The 18320-nt window shown below is 44.5% G+C and overlaps 2 protein-coding genes across 9 annotated transcripts in view; one reads left to right on the plus strand and one right to left on the minus strand.

Moving 5' to 3' along the window:
- The window catches only part of RUFY1 (RUN and FYVE domain containing 1), a 57335-nt gene extending 52699 nt beyond the window's left edge, over window positions 1-4636 (plus strand). The window contains exons 19-21 of the mRNA XM_023743876.1: window positions 1202-1250; window positions 2393-2470; window positions 4108-4636. Coding sequence (XP_023599644.1) covers window positions 1202-1250; window positions 2393-2470; window positions 4108-4254 — 274 coding nt within the window. The 3' untranslated portion in view covers window positions 4255-4636. The remainder of the gene's footprint in view (window positions 1-1201; window positions 1251-2392; window positions 2471-4107) is intronic.
- Window positions 4637-10007: 5371 nt separating this feature from the next.
- HNRNPH1 (heterogeneous nuclear ribonucleoprotein H1) lies at window positions 10008-17848 on the minus strand. Of its 8 annotated transcripts, none has more exons than XM_023743870.1 (12): window positions 16910-17837; window positions 16562-16705; window positions 14952-15090; window positions 13830-14008; window positions 13680-13751; window positions 13491-13624; window positions 13209-13344; window positions 12771-12830; window positions 12618-12677; window positions 11850-11942; window positions 11352-11401; window positions 10008-10766 (listed from the first exon to the last, which is right to left on the minus strand). In XM_023743870.1, exons 1-11 carry the CDS (start codon window positions 16929-16931, stop codon window positions 11352-11354), a joined length of 1089 nt encoding a protein of 362 aa, XP_023599638.1. In that variant the 5' UTR covers window positions 16932-17837; the 3' UTR covers window positions 10008-10766. The 8 variants fall into 8 exon arrangements, with proteins under 8 accessions (XP_023599638.1, XP_006102594.1, XP_023599639.1 ...); XM_006102532.3 differs by having other exon boundaries at window positions 12588-12677; window positions 16910-17097; XM_023743871.1 differs by lacking the exon at window positions 12618-12677 and having other exon boundaries at window positions 12741-12830; window positions 16910-17845.
- Window positions 17849-18320: the final 472 nt, after the last annotated feature.

The raw sequence follows: 18320 nt of genomic DNA on the forward strand, positions 1-18320 counted from the left end.
CAGCTCTAATAAGCTTGGGGATTTAATTAAGGGCAGCAGGATCATGACTTGGAGCTTGTGTTTTTGCTGCCATGCTGCCTTGGACAAAATACTCAAATTCCCTTCGAGTCCAAATGGCTTTGATTGAGAGAGGCCCATCCGTTTCTTGGAGCCTTCTAATTTTTTATTCGAGGGGCCTTCACTTGTTCCAGACCTATACAGAGGGGGTGAGTAGTGGCTGAGGGACCTTTGAGGAACCCAGACGAAAGTCTCTTCCTAAAAGTTTTTCTTAAACTGCGGCCCGGGCCCCCCCGGGCGGGGGGAGGGGGGGGGCGTGATCTTTCCTGAAAGCCACGGGGGTTTTCTAACGGCCCTGATGCTCAGAGCACTAACACTTTGACCCTTAGATTAGATAGCTTTGGTGGTGGAGGCGGGTGGAGGTTGGGGGGGTGAGGGTTGAGGGATTGAGGGGAAAAGAGAACTCATGGACATGGACAGCAGTGTGCTGATGGCAGGGTGGAGCGGGTGGGGTGGAAGAGAGCATAGAGGATACATGGTGATGGAAAAAATGATCATAATTTATCATAATTAAAATAGGGGCTCAGAGTCCTTTGCCCTTGCAGTTGTGTTAACTTACATTTCAGTGACAGGTAGAGAGAAAAGGCCTGCCCTCCTCCCCGGGACAGCCCAGCAACATCGCACGCAGCTTGTGCAAATAAAGCTTGTGTGGTGGTCAGAGAAAGAAAAGAAAAGAGAAAGGCTCAGACCATTCTCCCCACAAATGAGTGTGTTGTGTTTTCTAGCTTAACTCTGCCCGTTTGACCGCTGTCCTTTTATGTGGCTAAATGCTCTTACACCAGCAACACAGAGCAAGGACAGCGGCCATGCGCTCCCCTGCCCCGCGGTCAGCAGGGTGCCTGGAACAGGAGCCTCCCGGGCCGAGCAGTCACGTGCAGGAATGTTTGCCCAGAGACCCAGAACCCTGGGCTTTTGTGAGAGAATTCTCAAACGATCGCAGTATTTCAGTCATTTTCGATCCTGGCAGGCTAAACGGTCTGTTTTGGGGCCAGATTCAGTCCACAGGCTCAGCTCAGCCCTCGACATGGGAGCCGGTGGATGAGGCGATTCTGGGATTATAAAAAAGTGGGAAACATTTTAGAACGACTCATATTATACTCCTAAGTTATTACCCCACAAACCTGCTCTCTCTCCTTTTTTAAAGGTCAAAGCTGAAGATGGAAGACATCAAGGAAGTCAATAAAGCACTGAAGGTACTGAGTTATTCCTGTTATTAGCATGAAAGCCGCTCTGTGACTATTGGTCAGCCCGTGCTAATACCCTGCGTGCGCCTGGGTCTTCTCCCCAGAAGTCAGTGAGTCCTGAGGGGCTGAGGCGCGGTCCTGACCGTTAGAGGTAAATGCTGCTCCGAGCGGCGGCACTGCTGCGCTGGCCGTGCCGGGGAGCGGCAGGCCCACGGGAACCGTCTCCTGACTTGTTCCTCTGCCACCAGCTGGAGTGACACAGGCCCCGATGCAGGTGCCCTGGCGAAGGAAGGTGTTTTTCATAGTGAGAGTGAGGCCTTTCCTCCGAGTGAGACCAGAGCCCTCCCTGCTCCTGTGGGGCCTGCGCCGTTTCAGGGGCCACCGACACCCTGAGCGGGGCAGGAGGCCGGGTCATTTTGGGAAGAGCAGCGTGACACCACCGAGCAGGACCGTGTGGCCAGGTGGCCCAGGGCAGTTGAGCAGAAGGGACAGCCCACCGGTGGTGGTGACAGCAGGGCCAGCTGCTCCCCCAAGTATACGCCGGAGCAGAGACCTGATGACCGGGCATCTCCCCTCCAGCGCACACAGGTCAGAGGCAGCAAAGGGTCGCAGCACCGACCAGCACTGCACTTGGAACAACTGTCTCTCTACCTCCCTGTAGAGTGGAAGCTCCTTCCATGTAACGGCCGGGCTGCTGGGCTGCGTGTGCCCTGCACTGCACACAGATAGACATCAGGCTTCTAGGCCCCTTTCAGAGCCTCAGGTACCTCCTCCACAGAGTGGAGACAGGCGCCTCCCCACGGTGCTCGCAGGATGAGGGGCTTCCCGGGACAGGGACCCGTGGCGGATGGTTTCCGTCCGGCTGAAGGGCTGGCCTTTCTCCCTCCTGCCGGTTCAAGAGACACTCAGAGTGCCTCAGCCAGGGTTGGAGCTGCAACCCTGACTCTCAGGACTCAGCCAGAGGCCTCTATTGGAAGGTGAACAGGGGGCTGGAGAATCCGGCTTGAGGCCCAGGGGACAGCATGCTTAGGCTGAAAACCAGAGCCACAGGCCAGGCCAGGTCTGTCCCTGGAGAGGAATGAGGCTATTGGGGAACTGGGTACTGAGCAGCCAGAACACAGGAGCCGGCCATCAATGTGCTTTCCTCCCAGGGCCACACTTGGCTGAAAGATGACGAAGCTACCCACTGTAAGCAGTGTGAGAAGGAGTTCTCCATCTCCCGGAGAAAGGTATGTGTGCCCAGGGGCTGGGTTGGTACCCAGCTGGGCTCCCCTTCCTCTGGTTCTGGGACGAGCCTTGGGACAAGCCAAGTACTGGGGTCACGCCTGGTGTGCTGGCCCATGCAGGGTGCCCCCAGTCAGTCATGGGCCTTGTCCCCAGCACAGTCCTTTCAATGATTGGCAGTTTCTTTGGGAGTTGGGCTGCTTGTGTACAGAACTGGTCTAAGTGAATGTATCATTGAAAAGTCTTCATAAGCAACAGAAACAAAACCTGCCCAAGTTGGTCAAAAAAAAGGATCAGTGGGCAACCGATGGGCAGCGGGTTTTGGGACAGGCGTCCAAGTAGCACCCAAAGCTCACAGGTCACCCGGGCAGGGCACTCGTCCTGCTGCCCTGCTCCGGTGAACCTGCTTTTCTGCCTGGATAGCCTGCCCCCAGGTCTCGAGAACAGGTCCTGGGCCCAGCCTTTGGTCCAGGATTGAGGACCGTGGTTGGCCAGAGGCTAGATTCCCAAGCAAAATAGGGAGTCCTCACCAAAAGGGGAATGCCTGCCACCCTGGCACCACCACCCCATCTGTTGCCATATGGATGCACATTCTCGCCTGTCCCGTTAAAACCCTCTGTGGAAAAGAGGAAGCAAAACTTCCAAACTCTAAGGAGAACAGCAGCAGCCCAGGCGAGGCTGCCTCTGAGACCAGCCGTTCACAAGGCCTGCTAGCGGGGGGCTCCGCACGCCTGGCTCTCCCTACGCCAGTGCGAGGTCCAGCTTCCGGCCTGATGGGCATGGGCAGCGGCAGCAGCGGCAGCCTGATGTAGAGCCCGGAGGAGCGGAAGCCACACGGGTCCGGGTCTTGGCGTCTGCTGTGTGCCCGCCCAACGTGTGGCAGCTCAGCTTACAGAGCAAGACACCCTCACCCCCCAAGACGGACCAGTCAAGGAGCCATAAATGCAGCCGTCACTGGATGATCCGGGCCCAAGTCCAGTAAAACCATTTTAAAGAAAAAGAACCTTAGTCCGAGTGCACACCACTCCACCACACTCCATGGGTTGTTGAGGAACATAAATGTAGAAATAAAGGTCTAGAGCAGGGGTGGGGACCGTGGCCCACGGGCCATATAAGGCCCATGAAATCATTTGGCCTGGCCAGGCCAGGGCATTAGGGGTGAGTTAATTACATGTTTAACCAAATATAGCAGGCTACTTTTTTTTTTTTAATATATCTTTATTGATTTCAGAGAGGAAGGGAGAGGAAGAGATAGATACAAACATCAATGATGAGAGAGAATCATTGATTGGCTGCCTCCTGCACGCCCCCTACTGGGGATCAAGCCTGCAACCCGGGCATGTGCCCTGACCGGAATCGAACTGGGACCCTTCAGTCCGCAGGCTGACGCTCTATCCACTGAGCCAAACCAGCCAGGGCCGCAGGCTACTTTTTAAGTTGATAATTTTGCATGATCCATAAATTTCGTTATAAATAGCCAAAAGGTTCCCCACCCCTGGTCTAGAGGAACTCCTTCCAAATTGGCAAGTCTCTGGGGGAGGGACCTGGAATTAGTAAATGAACTCTGAAAGGCTGCAAGTCTAGACTGGGTGTGGGCCAGGGAGCACAGCAGTCCTGTGACTGCCTCTCTTCTGTCCTCTAGCACCACTGCCGAAACTGCGGCCACATCTTCTGCAACACGTGCTCCAGTAACGAGCTGGCCCTGCCCTCCTACCCCAAGCCCGTGCGCGTGTGTGACAGCTGCCACACCCTGCTCCTGCAGCGCTGCTCCTCCTCCACAGGCTCCTAGGCCTCGGAACAGCGCCAACCTGCAGGGGTTCGCGGCTCGGAGCTGGTTTCCCAAGAGAATCTAAGGAAAGAACGGTTCCTGGGTCGGCCGCCAGCACTTTCAGAGTTGTATGGGATGAACTTTGTATTGAAGCTTCCTTCTCACTTGGCTGCATCACTGGTTTAGGGTCCGAAGTAACTTCATGGTTTTGCTACTGTCATTTTCACTTTTTCAAGAACTAACCTATTTTGCAGCAGTTGTACTAGTGTAGTGAGTAATCCGTTCCTCTCCCCGCACTGCCCTGTGTGCCTCCCCTGCTTGAGTCAAGAAATGGGCCCTTTCACACCCTTGTAAGTCGCTTCTCACTCTCGTGCAGGGAATAAAGGAGCTTGTGTCAACCTGAGTTCGCCTCTGAAGACCCCTCAGACAAGCTCCATTTCGGGACAATAGGCCCTTTGGGGGCCGTGTTTGGGGTGAAGCCTGCTGGGTTCTGGGGAATAGGCTGTGCTCTGCCCAGCGAGCCAAGGACAACTTGGGCCGTTAAATCCATTGGGGGGTTGGGAAGTGACCTGTCGCCCAAGCTCATGGAGACACCTGAGGGGAAGCACCTTGGGGTTTGCATTTCAGAAGCAGAGTCAGGACCGGTGTTAGCTGTGGGCCGTGAAAACTGGCTCAGAGGCTTCCTCCTCTGAGCACATGCATCTCCCTCCCCCAGTCAGTCAGTGGCCTCAACAGTCAGTCCATTTGTGGACTGGGCTTCAGCCTTCTCCACCCTCAGTGCACTCACCTTACTGCCCCTCGGATTCATCCTCCCACCAGTCCTTCTGGGCTGCTCCCAGCTGGCCAGCCCCTGCTGGGGGCCCTGCCTCTTCCTTCCCAGGAGGGCTCTTCCACAGCCTGGCTCAAGGTTCCCAGCTACTCCCTTAAATACACCTTTATGTTACGGATGGGAAACAGGGGCTCCGTGAGGTTAGGTCCCAGCATGCAGTGCAGCCAGCCTCTAAAACCATGCCTAACCCCAAAGCCATGTTTTATCCAACCTTACCCTGAGCTTTTAAATATTCACTCTTCCCCAGACATTTACAGACTGCTACCTCGAACTGGTCTGGCATTAGATGTATGTACCTTGTCTTCAATGCACCCAATTTGAACTGCGGCTTGCCGAGGACCTTAGGCAAGTCACTTCACTTCTGAGCCTTAGCGCTCATCTGCACGTACAAAAGGTAGCAGGGTAATGCCTCCCCACTAGTGTACTATTCTGAAGGTTCAGTAAGTACATGACATGCCCACCACTGTGCCACACTCGTGCTCTTCCCTTAATCACGCTTATTTTCTCCTCCAACCTCATCCCCCCTCCTAACCCCCAAGCAACAGATGGCCAGGCATTATTCACAAAGAATCCTTGGGCCGGTTACCAATATCTAGCTGCATGGAAAACTTTTCACTCAGACGTCAGATACACACCTGACCTCTGGGACCCTCTGGTCTGGCAACCTTCTAACCTGGGCAGTGACAGACAGATGGCCGAAGGCGGCGCTCCCCAGCTGCTGTGCACAGGCTGATGGGGCGGCGTGGAGGTTGGTGTTCAATGCAGACAATGTCTGGAGGTTCTGGTCATTCCCAACAAGCTCCAGGATGCTGGCCCACGGAACGTAAGATTCCTAAGAACCAGAATGTTCTTACTCACTAGCTTTACTCCATGTTTCTAGTTCTTTCCCTTCCTTAATGTTTTCAACAAAAATGTTCTTTATGTAAAACAAATTAACTCAAGAACTCAAGGATGGAACCCTCCTTGAGCCTTCTCAACACCAGGTATCTCCAATCCACACACTTTTAATAACTCAGCCAATGCTAGGTTTAGACTGTAGCTGAACACCAGTGCTCACACTGAACATTAATCATCTCTAAACCTGCTGGACAAGCGACATGATCCATTCCAAGTGCAACACCTGTGTGTCCAGAGCCCTTTCCCGACAGTGAAGAGCAGCACCAACAGCCAGCAGAGAGCGTGCAGCAGGGCAGGGGGGTCTGCAGGGCCCACGCACATCTTCGCGCAATGCTGCCACCTACAGACTTAGACTTGAGTAGTCCCACCAAACTGATCTCACCCAGGAATAAAGGAGAAAACCTTCAGCACTTGTCAGAGCAAAATGTACACACCAGGCTCCAAAGTGTACAAGCCTTTATCTGCAGCTAATCAATACAACTAATGAGTCTGGAGCAAGCAGCAACTTCCAACCGGTGTGCTGCAAGAATTTTTTAAACATGCAATACCTGACAATTTTAGTCAAGGGCACTGACCTCTCTTCCCGACTGTCAAATTTAAAGAAGAACAGCCAACACAACAACCATCTGGTGTGAATGCCGTCTTGAACTATAACATATAGGCCAGCCGTGGGCAAACTACGGCCCGCGGGCCGGATCTGGCCCGTTTGGAATGAATAAAACTAAAAAAAAAAAGACCGTACCCTTTTATGTAATGATGTTTACTTTGAATTTATTTTAGTTCACACAAACACTCCATCCTTGCTTTTGTTCCGGCCCTCCGGTCCAGTTTAAGAACCCATTGTGGCCCTCGAGTCAAAAAGTTTGCCCACCCCTGATATAGGCCATATGATAGAATTGCATCTGATTAGTCAGTCCTTGGTACCAGAAATCTATAATAATAAAAGTATAATATGCTAATTAGACCGGACGTCCTTCCGGACAAAGCCAGGGCTGCAGCCGTGGGATGGAGGCAGCCACTACAGCTCAGACCGCAGCTGCGAAGGCCTACTCTTGCATGAATTCCGTGCATCAGGCCTCTAGTACTTATGCACAAATTTTCATGCATTGGGCCTCTAGTACTTATGCCCAATGCACAAAATTCGTGCAAGAGTAGGCCTTCCTTCGCCCGGCTGCCGGCACCGGCTTCCCACAGGCACCCGGGACCCGGCTGTTTCCCTCCTCCAGCCGCCTGCAGGCACCCGGGGCCCAGGCTGGCTTCCCTCCTCCAGCCGCCTGCAGGCACCCGGGGCCCAGGCTGGCTTCCCTCCGGCCCCATCAGGAAGGACATCAATGAAGACGTCGTCTAATTAGCATATTGCCCTTTTATTATTATAGGTAGGCACCTGATTTTTTAGTCACTTTAGAACAAAAGTAGTAGGCAATTACTACTATTTTGTTTTGTAACCTATCAAAGTCATACCTATTTTATCAGATTGGCAAAAAAAAACAACAATCTATTCTTTGATGTACTGCAGATTTTAGTAGTTTGTATGCCATTGGATGAAAATGGTTCAAAATTACTAGTCTAGCCCTAGCCGGTTTGGCTCAGTGGATAGAGCGTCGGCCTGCGGACTCAAGGGTCCCAGGTTCGATTTTGGTCAAGGGCATGTACCTTGGTTGCGGGCACATACCCAGTGGGGAGTGTGCAGGAGACAGCTGATTGATGTTTCTCTCTCATCAATGTTTCTAGCTCTCTATCCCTCTCCCTTCCTCTCTGTAAAGAATCAATAAAATATATTTTTTAAAACTTTAAAAAAAAATTACTAGTCTAGAGGGACGGTGAATGAGTGGTAGTTTCCAAATTGCAGTCTAAGTATCCACTGAAGGGACTTCTGGAACTATAAATTCCTAATGCTAGAGCATTTTCTAGCAAATGTCAAATTTTAGCCCTAATCTACAGTCTACCAGACTTTAAATAATGATTTACTTTCAGAAATATGTGGTCTTGCCCTAGCTGGTTTGGCTCAGTGGATAGAGCCTCGGCCTGCAGACTGGAGGGTCCTGGGTTTGATTCAAGGGCACATGCTCAGGTTGTGGGCTCGATCCCCAGTAGGGGGTGTGCAGGAGGCAGCCGATCAATGATTCTTTCTCATTGATGTTTCTATCTCCCTCTCCCTTCCTCTCTGAAATCAATTTTTTAAAAAGATGTGGTCTTCTCCGTCAGGAGCCTTAAAGGAAATGAATTTTGCTTGTTAAGTCAAGCATGTCAAACTCGTGGCCCACCTGTGGCCAACAATGAATATTTTTACGGCCCAGCCAATAGAACGGTTATGTAAGAAACGTTTTAATAAAAATCTCGTAACTTTTACAATATCGTTATAACGAACTACAACGTTCGCTAATGACTGATTACTATAATCGTGTTGCATTCATTTCGCTTATGCACTGGCGCACCATTTCTCTCCACTAACACTAGCAGTGAACACTCTAGCAGCCAATTTCCACATTAGTCTTGGACTAGTTCGGTATGTGCAAACAGGAAATATTTCGCTTTCAGAGAACAAGAAAAATAGGTTTATTTGCATTATGCTTATTAATTTGTGGTTATTCAGTGTCTGATAATGTTCAAGAAAAAAGTATCAAAATGTTCTATTTTATGTCAATGATTACTCATTTATTTCAGCCCTTTGTATTCAGCACATCTCTATCAAAATAAACCTGTTTCTATGAAAATTGAAGCTTTTGGGGTTTTTTTCAGCCTACATAAACTTAAACCTTATTTGCCCGTGTTAAGCCTTTCAGTTTGACATGCTTGTCGTAAGTGGTCTTGGATCTTTGGGAATGAGGCAAAAATGAAGATTAAAACCTCAATTTGAAAAAGAAAACTTGAGTTCTCCCTCCTAGGAGCACACCTGCACCTCCCCCGCCCCCCAAGCATTTACCCATTACTTTCCTCACTCCCAAGCTCCAAGGCCCCCCCCCTTTTTTTAACCTCTGTAACTTGTTTCCTAAACCCATTTCTAGTTTACTTCACCTCTGGAATTTTCTAAACAAATGTTCTAGTTTGGTGAGAGGGGGCACGTCATATAAAAACTCAGCCCTGCCCTGGCTGGTTTTGGCTCAGTGGATAGACCATCGGCCTATGGACTAGGGGGTCCCAGGTTCGATTCAGGTCAAGGGCATGTACCTTGGTTGCGGGCGCGTCCCCAGCGTGGGGTGTGCAGGAGGCAGCTGATCTATTTCTCTCCCATCAATGTTTCTATCCCTCTCCCTTCCTCTCTGTAAAAAATCAATAAAATGTATTTAAAAAAAACAAACTCAGCCCTAGTCAGTTTGGCTCGATGGCTAGAGCATCAGCCTGCAGACCAAAGGGTCCTGGGTTCAATTCCAGCCAAGGCTGCAGGCTCCTCCCTGGCCCAGGCCCTGGTCATGGGTCATGCAGGAGGCAACCAATCAATGTGTTTCTCACATCAGTTTCTTTCCTCTCTCCTAAAAGCCGATGGAAAAATATCCTTGGGTAATGATCAACAAAAAGCAAAGCCCTGGCTGGGTAGCTTAGTTGGTTCAAGTGTTGTCCTTATACACCAAGGTTTGCAGCTTCAGTCCCTGGTCAAGGCACATACAAGAATCAACCGATGAACACAAAAATTAGTGGAATAACAAATCAATGTTTTTCTCTCCCTTCCTCTAAAATCCATATAAAATAAACTTGAAGAGATGCCATCCAATTAGGAAGGACAGCTCCAGCCACCCTTTGCTGTATGCTTCCTCCTCAGCCATGCCTGAAGGCCCCTGTGGACATGCAGCATGCAGTGAGGGCACTTCTGCCTCTGCTTTGTGCAAGTGCTTAGCTAGTCAAAGGCAGCACACAGACACAGAGCCCGTCCACAAGGGGCCCAAAGCCATGATTACCTTGTACTGGAGGGAAGTCTGAAGACCTCTACACAACAGCCTCAACTGGGGAGCCTCTGTCACAGCCAGAGACATGGGCCACTGTCACCTACGCCCAGGCAGGCATAGAGCCCAAGAAACAGGCCACGTGACACTGAAGCACAGACAAGACAAAGTGCAGTTTTTAAAAGGAAAATTTATTTTGACAAGTTTCACTTAGCGCAATACACCTAAAAGGAAATCACAATACAATGAAAGATTTAAATCAAGGCCTCGGAATTTCATACAAACACCAAGACCAAAATCCTAAAGTATTGGTATTGCGTCTCAAAATTTTCCCATTAACTTAAAAAAGCTTCAACTTACATGCCTTGGAAGTTATTAAATGAAACTAGAATTAACAAACATGCCAAATGTTTCACTTTTAATTGTAGACACAGCTCCTATATTTTTACAAAAAAGCATGTTTTTTCAACATGCTTCCATGAAGTGTTCGATGTGATGTGATGTAAGAGCAACATTTAACATAATTCAACTTCTTTAACCTAAATATACTTACTGCTTAAGTACATCCTACAATAGAACTAACTTGAGAAAAGCTAAAAATTGTTTAACAGTTATAGTTTACTCAACTTAGTTGTTACATCCTAGATGAATATTTGTGTTCAAAAATAATGAACCTTTAAGTTTTTAATTCAATCCTGATTTCCACTTAGAGTAAGCATAAATCACAAGCTGGTATTGCAAAACTGTTACGTTTTGTTTGTTTTTTCTTCTTTAAAATAATGTTGACCAAGAGTCAGTGATAAGGACCAATTACATTCCCCATCCACCACTCATACTAGACATGCTAGACATCCCTCCCATTCCGTTCACTCCCACAGATGCACGGCTTCCACTATTGTAGTAGCTGCTGTTCACTGCTCCTTGGCTGCCTGCAGAGAGATCAATTTGACAAGTCAGGAGAAGTATCACATTATCAGTCAAGTAAAATATCGCATTCCAGGAAAAAGTTTGAAAAGAATACGAGTACAAATGGCTGCTGTCCAAGTGGCGAGAAGCATGTTTGGGAAAAGGGACTCCCGACTCCAAACAAGTCTCAATGAACCCCTTTTCTCTGCAGTACCAAAATCTTGCCAGACTCTCGTGCTACCATTTAAAAAGCAGGTGCTTCAGGATCAACATGGAAAATTAAGTTTAAAGGAAAACTAGTGTTTTTCAAAAATTGCAAAATTACTTCATGTTTCTAAAACTAAACAAGGCATTTTTAAAAATTTTACCATAAACAACAATGTGTCCATCGAATGGCATATATGAATAGGGAGCACAGGGGCAGTCTTGCTTTTCCTATTCATGGTGGGCAGGAGTGAGACTGGGACTAAAGGCAACTCACTGTGCCCAAAATGGCAGCCTCCATGGAGTTAAGTCAGAGCCATTGACTGCTATAGAAAAAGTATCAGCACAACATATCAGTATTTGCTATTGGGAATTTAAATTATATTTTTTGAGAAAATATTTACCTATGCAATGTTTGATTGAAAATCACTGGAGTTTTCCTGTAAAACTTGGTCTGCAAAAGGATTTTGTAGGGTAAGACTATAATACCAAAATCACCATTCTTTAGACCAATTGAAAAAAATAAAACCAATCCTAGGTTAACTGACTAGTAAATACGGTCCTGAACCCAACCCCCATTTACTATTTTCAATTCTCCCTCCATCTAAAATGAATTTAGTACACTAACCAAAAGACAGAGAAAGAGAACTGTTTATTTAATGTTTTAATACATGGAGGCAGATGTTTTCTGACTACATTATTCCAAGTTGTGTATTTAATTTATAGAACATTCCCCCCTCCACCACATTAAATTGGGCCTGCAAATTAAGCTATTAACTGTTTTAACAGGAACAAAAGCATATATTTAATAACCCAATTTCGCCAAAAAAGGAGCCTGCATATTCCCCAAACTAAAGAAACCTACCTAAAACTTACTGCAAGTATATTAAAAACACACTTACCATATCCACTCATGCTGCTCTGGCCGCCATAGCCACCTCCATAACCACCACTCAGCTGCTGGCTGGTTGGGCCACCATAACTGGACTGGTTTGCTGTTAAGTTAAGAGACCATTAGAACCTTGTTCCCTATGTAATGTGGTACCTGGTGGTACCGGGCTTGTAACTAAATCTATGATTTCGAGTCTTGATCTTACATTACTGTAACCCTTTGCCTATTTTCTATGAACCGACTACCTTTCTATCATTTGAGCTAGTCAAACATTTATAAACCAACTGGCCAAAAGCATACACATCAGCAGGACTAAATCCACATGATTCCATAGAAGCATTTTGAGAAAAACTTATGAAACTGTTTAACTGAAATCAGTGGGGTTGCTCCCCATGACTTGATATAGTAAGGCTATTGTCATTACATAGGTGTCACTGAACACCTAATTATGCCCAACAAATTTTGTCCAAAAATTTAAGTTATTTTGATCCTATGCTTTTTGCTGTCATTCACTTTAGATTTATACTATATAAACAATTCTACTTGTTTAACGCCCCCCACAAAGTACTTAAAATTAGTTATCTATTCTTAGTTTTACATAACTCAAGGATTTAAGTCAGACCCAAAATTAAAAGCTTTTTCCTTTGCCTAACTTAATATGCTAAACTCATGAAATATAAATTAACTTATATAATTGACTTATACAGATATAAACGTTTTGGTTTTTAAAAAAACTAACGATATTTACACAAGCCCATGCCTCCCATCATTTGGCTACCATAAGCACCACCGCTTGCTCCTGCTGTAGAATTCAAGAAGAGTTCTACATATCTGTGTTCTGAAATGAGAGAAAAGGCATACAAGGTTAGCTTTAAAAAAAAGACACTAAAGCGATATTTACACAAACCCATGCCTCCTAGCATTTGGCTACCGTAAGCACCACCGCTTGCTCCTGCTGTAGAATTCAAGAAGAGTTCTACATATCTGTGTTCTGAAATGAGAAAAAAAAAATTGAAATGTTTGTTGGTGAAAGAATACTAAGTTCTTAAACAAAGAACTGAACTTCAAATATTTTGGTATAAAAAAAATTCTAGCTGCTTCTCAGTTGATTTACTTTAATTATGCAGCTTTCCAAAACTAATCTTTTATCTTAAATATTCACCTAAATTGCCTTGTTTATTGGATATATTTCAAATACCACAAATGCTTTGTCACAAATTTTAAAACCCACAAAATTTTAACATCCCCAAGAGCTAACCTACCATCAGCAAACCCATTTCTCATACATCCTTTCTATTCTATTTCTGCATGTCAGTCACACAACCACCTGTAAAGACTCCACGAGACAATGAAGTGAAATCACACTCACGCATATTTGCTTTGTCTTTCGACATAGCTGCCACAGCATCTTCATGAGTTGCAAACTCAACATCTGCTTCACCAGTTACTCTGCCATCAGGACCAATTTCAATATGTACTCTCACAGGGTTGAGCGGTGAAAAAAACTAAATACAAGGTATTCAGAGAATCAAGTCAACTTTCTAATGTTACAAAAAATTTATAACATCCCGTTTCACTTAGGCAGAATTAAGGCCCCAGGTTTTTACTGCTCTACTGGAAGGGCTGACTTATGAATTCACCTCACACTTACATTATAAATGTCATTCTCTGTAGCTCTGTAAGGTAATCCCCGCATGTGTACACAGTGTCCAGTTGTGCTCTGGAAAGTAGAGCCACCATCTCCATATCTGTGGTCAGACATTCCTGAAAAACAGTAATTGAGGTCTAGATGGACAAAGTGTAAGTAGCCTTTGGTTGAGAAATTCAATTCTTACCTTACCTCTTCCAAATCTATCTGACCCAAAACCATAGCCATCATTATAGCCATTATAATCATCATAGCCTCCATAACCTAAAAGACAAAAAGTACAATCAATCAAATGACAACACACAAGAACCACCCTCCTCACACCTGCATATTCTCACATACCTCCACCGTAAGCTCCACGCCTCATCCGTTCAAAGCCAGCTCCCCTGCCAATGCTGTTATACCCTCTGCCGGCCCCAGGTCTGTCATAGGGACCTGGCCGCTGCATGGCCATAAGCTTTCGTGGTGGGTCATAGTGAGTTCTGACTTCTGCTCGACTGCTCTTAAAAATTTCGATATACCTAAAGCATTGTTCATGAAGAAGGGAACGGGGAGGGGAGAGGAAAAATTAGTTCATGTCATACAGGTATTTAGTTACACAAGAAAACAATGTAGTCATAGCCATGAAACTGACTAATATTTAAAGCCAGATTTCTTATACTTGCATAGGCAATGACCAGAAATTCACTCAATTGTAAGATTATTTCATGTAAACTTTATAGAAAACTCACTCCTCTAAAGCAGAGAAGCCCACCTTTAGGGGTGGAGAGGAGTACTATAAACAAATGTTTTAGGAGGGAAAAGATTCCACTCAACTTTCAACATTTCACGTCTTAAATCCTTTGGCAGCACGTATAGCAAGTGGGCTAAAAAGCCAGCCTCCACCAACAGTCTAGCCCACACTACACATTTTCTTTCGCCAGTAAATACCCCAGCCTATGCTTTTAGTAGGAATCAGCATAGGTAAGCGCATGCTTCAATGAAAAATAGTCACAAGCGAAGAGAATAAAACCTTTTGTGACAATTTCTTGAAAGCTATGCTTATTAATATATATATGCAGAATATTTATACAGCAAGAAAGTTTGTTGCATTTCAACTTTAAAAACAAGATCAGAAAGTATCACATTTTCTTATGGTAATATTAATTTACTATGTGGGTGTTACAGCTAAAGTCAGGTTTGCATTACATTTTTTTAAAAGCCATAGTCTCTCAACTCAATTGATTGGGGTTAAATAGATCTTACAAAATTATATAGTAGACCAAATTAACTAAGACCAATTTTAAAATCTAAAATTTAATCAGAATGCATTATGGGACTTGGGCATAGTGTAAAGTTCGAAAATTGTGGCCAAACATCAATTAATTGGGACTAGAAAAATTTATTATTCCTAAGCAGAGAGAATATGGATTTAATGTTTTACCATAAGAAAAGTGACAAATCCAACCAACCATCCATCCCCACCTGTGCCCTATTCTTTCCTTGTGTTTCTTTAGAGCCTTTTCAGCTATTTCCTGTGAAGCAAACTGCACGAAGGCCTCCCCCGTACTCCTCCCCTGGAAGTCCACCGGCAATGTTATCCCATTTGGCACGATTTCCAACCCTTCAACCCAAGGACAAATAACCCCAGTAGGGGGGCAATATTAACATCACAAGCCCAGAAATGATTCTTCTTACAGCTTTAAATAAACCAGAATTTTAACTTTAGGTGAACGGTATGCTTTCAACAAGTACTCTTTAAATATGCATTGCAGTAATATGAAGTTCCATTATGACTAAGTATAACAATTCTTAACACACCCATGGCGCAAAGAAAAAACTTGCCGAGCACAGGATGAATTAAGAATTCAACAAATAACAAACACTCTTATCTACTCAATGTTGAAAATTACACAATAATAAAAGTTTCAAGCATTAAATACAACAGTTTTACTAAATTCAAGAAACACCTTTTGCCTCATTTTTATAGTTCAATGTTTTACGTTAGTGGAACTTCAAGTTTTAAAAATTTACACATTTAAACATTTTATATACAAATTGAAACATTGCTTAAGTATATAATTGACAAACATACAATCTAAACTTTCAGCAAACAAATACTGATCTAGACAGCACAATCATGCATTTTATGTTCTAACAGTAGTATGATTCACTTCTGGAAATTCCGTCTATGAAAAATCCTTTCCGTGGATACATTCCCAAGCTTACAAAAAGGGCTTAAAGCACTTTCCTAGAAGATATGAAATTATGTTCATATTTAACGTTGACAGCATTGAATTCTCACCAGTTTAGATAAAACAATAAAAACAGACTTGATCTCAAAAATTCTGGCAAAATATTAGGACTTGATACATATCTAACAGTCAGGATTTTAATTTATACTACCCTAAACCATGAGAGGATGTCTTGTTCTTAATTCCAGTTTATGACACCATGAATATCAAGTAATAGTATTTTAGATATAGGATCAAACATTCTACTAAACATGCAATTTTATCAGCTCTTCAGCATAAAAACATTCAAATACGTTAGGCCCAGAACAACTTTAAAACAGTCTCTGTATTTCAGATACTAAGACTATAACATTCAATTATTCTTTGACTTTTAGTAAATTTAGGTTTTCCTGGCTAAATCAGTTTTTCTGCATAAAGAGAATTAGACCGTTAAGAGACATTTCTGGTCCCAAGACCCAACGTGTCTTACAACATATACACCTGCCATAAATTACAACCACCTAACTCACACTAATCTAATGTTTAGGGATCTTACCTTTAACTTGAAGTACTTTGCTGAACAGCATTGTGAGGAAAGTAGTTAAAGTTGTTGAGGACAATCCTCAAAGATCTACTCTGAACTACAATACTAAATACAGGCAAGTTAGCATTTTCAAAATACTTAATTTCCACCATCAAGATGGGTCTAAATTATATGAAGGTCTCCAGGAAGAAAACATTAATTCATCTGCATATAAATATCTGTTAAAATATCTCAGTTGCTCAACTTTAAGGTCTATTAAGTCATGTTGCCAGGAGCTAGCCAAAACTCACTGCTCAGCAACAAACACGACTACATACCTGAGAAGAACTGAACAATTTCTTCCTTGCTACATCCAAAGGGGAGTCCTCTAAGCCGTACAAAGCCATCATTGGCCGTGTCAGGACTATTTGGACCAGTATGCTTCAACACCCAATCCATTTCAACGTTGTTTGACTTGAATACTGAAAGAGGTGCTTAGAATTAGTCAATTTTGGAAAGTTAGAGAACTAAGTTCAGACTTCCTGGGTCTTTAGATAATCTAGGAAGAGCTGCCACAAACCCTTAGGTGACCATTTCCATGCGGTCAAATACCTAAAGTTCAGGAGGGATAAAATAGATCTCTGTTTAATGTTTATTTACTGTTACTAGGGCAACATAAATCAAACCTTCAACATATCTGTGTCCCATAGTTTCTCTGTCTTTTTTCAGGGCCAATTTGACTTCATCTTCTGATTCAAGTTCAACAAAAGCCTCGCCACTCGGTCTGCCTTCTCTGGTGTAGATGAAACGTATACCTTGAGCCCCATTTTGAATTTTGCAGTCTGGAAAGAAAACAACCGTTAATACAGAATTTAAAATTTAAAATCACCTCTGGGTGATACTGATGAAATGCCTATTCACGCCCCAACAAAGTAGATCACATGCAAAGCCTAAAATGACCAAGATACTGGCAACTCCTAGAGTCTCTTCGCGGTAATTAAGCTGTTATCCCCTCCAGATCAAACTTTATTCTCAATCCATCAATAAAAGCCAATATTGAAAGTTTCTTAACAAAAATCTCCAAATGCTCACTACCCAAATGTCTCCATTAACATCATTGGTAACTTCTCAGTAAGTTAATTCTGAACCTTATTATTTTAATGCATTTCCTGAATATATTTGTTTCAACTTTTGGTCTGGGACCTTTGATCATTTTAAACCTTATTAGCAGTGACATTACAATCCAAATTGCAGGGCCAATACTCACCTGAAGGGGATCAATGTTACAAAGCTAAAATGCTCCAAGCTGAACAGCTGAAGCCAAACCCAGTCCTGCCCACTGCAAGGTGGCTTCCAGTGTACTTGGTTCTTGTTTTACAGGTTGCTTTCCGTTAAATTCAGATAGTTAGTCAATACTACAAGTGTCCTTCCAAAACCTGCAGAATTCTTCCCAAGTCAATGTGTATCATTCTACTCTTACACTAATGGAAACAAGGATATTTTGGCAGAAATTATACAGGAAACCTTCATTACCTGGGGAAAAACTACTAGGCAACTGAACTTGCCTGGGCTTCAGTGTCCTCAACTGTAAAAGGAGCCAGATCAAGAACTAGGTAAGAACTTAATTACCAAATCTTGATCAGGAAAACTGTCTCTAAGATTTAAAAATGACAGTTTAACTCTAGGAACCAAAACGCCTCCTTTTCAAGGACATGCCAAAATTGTAAAGTTGTTATACTTTAACGTTTTCAAAATATTACTGTTTGCCCAGCCACTAGGCAATTTTCTTAGGATTGAGGGGGAAATCCAATTTATCCTTTCGAAGGCATCACAGAATGGCTAGTGCTTAAAGGTAGGTAAAGGGGGAAAAAAAAAATCCCGCCCTGGCCCGTGCGACTCAGTGGTAAGAACGACGCCCACGCAAGGAAGGTTCATTCCCAGGTTCATTCCCGAGTTGCAGGTTCCATCCACAGCCAAGTTGGGGCGCGTGCAGGAGGCAATCAATAGATGTCTCTCCCTCCCATCCTCTCTCCAAATATCAATGGAGGAAATATCCTTGGGTGAGGATTACCAAAACAAAGGGGGAAAAAATCCGCC

Source organism: Myotis lucifugus, unplaced genomic scaffold, assembly GCF_000147115.1.
Source record: "Myotis lucifugus unplaced genomic scaffold, Myoluc2.0 scaffold_417, whole genome shotgun sequence".
NCBI lineage: Eukaryota > Metazoa > Chordata > Mammalia > Chiroptera > Vespertilionidae > Myotis > Myotis lucifugus.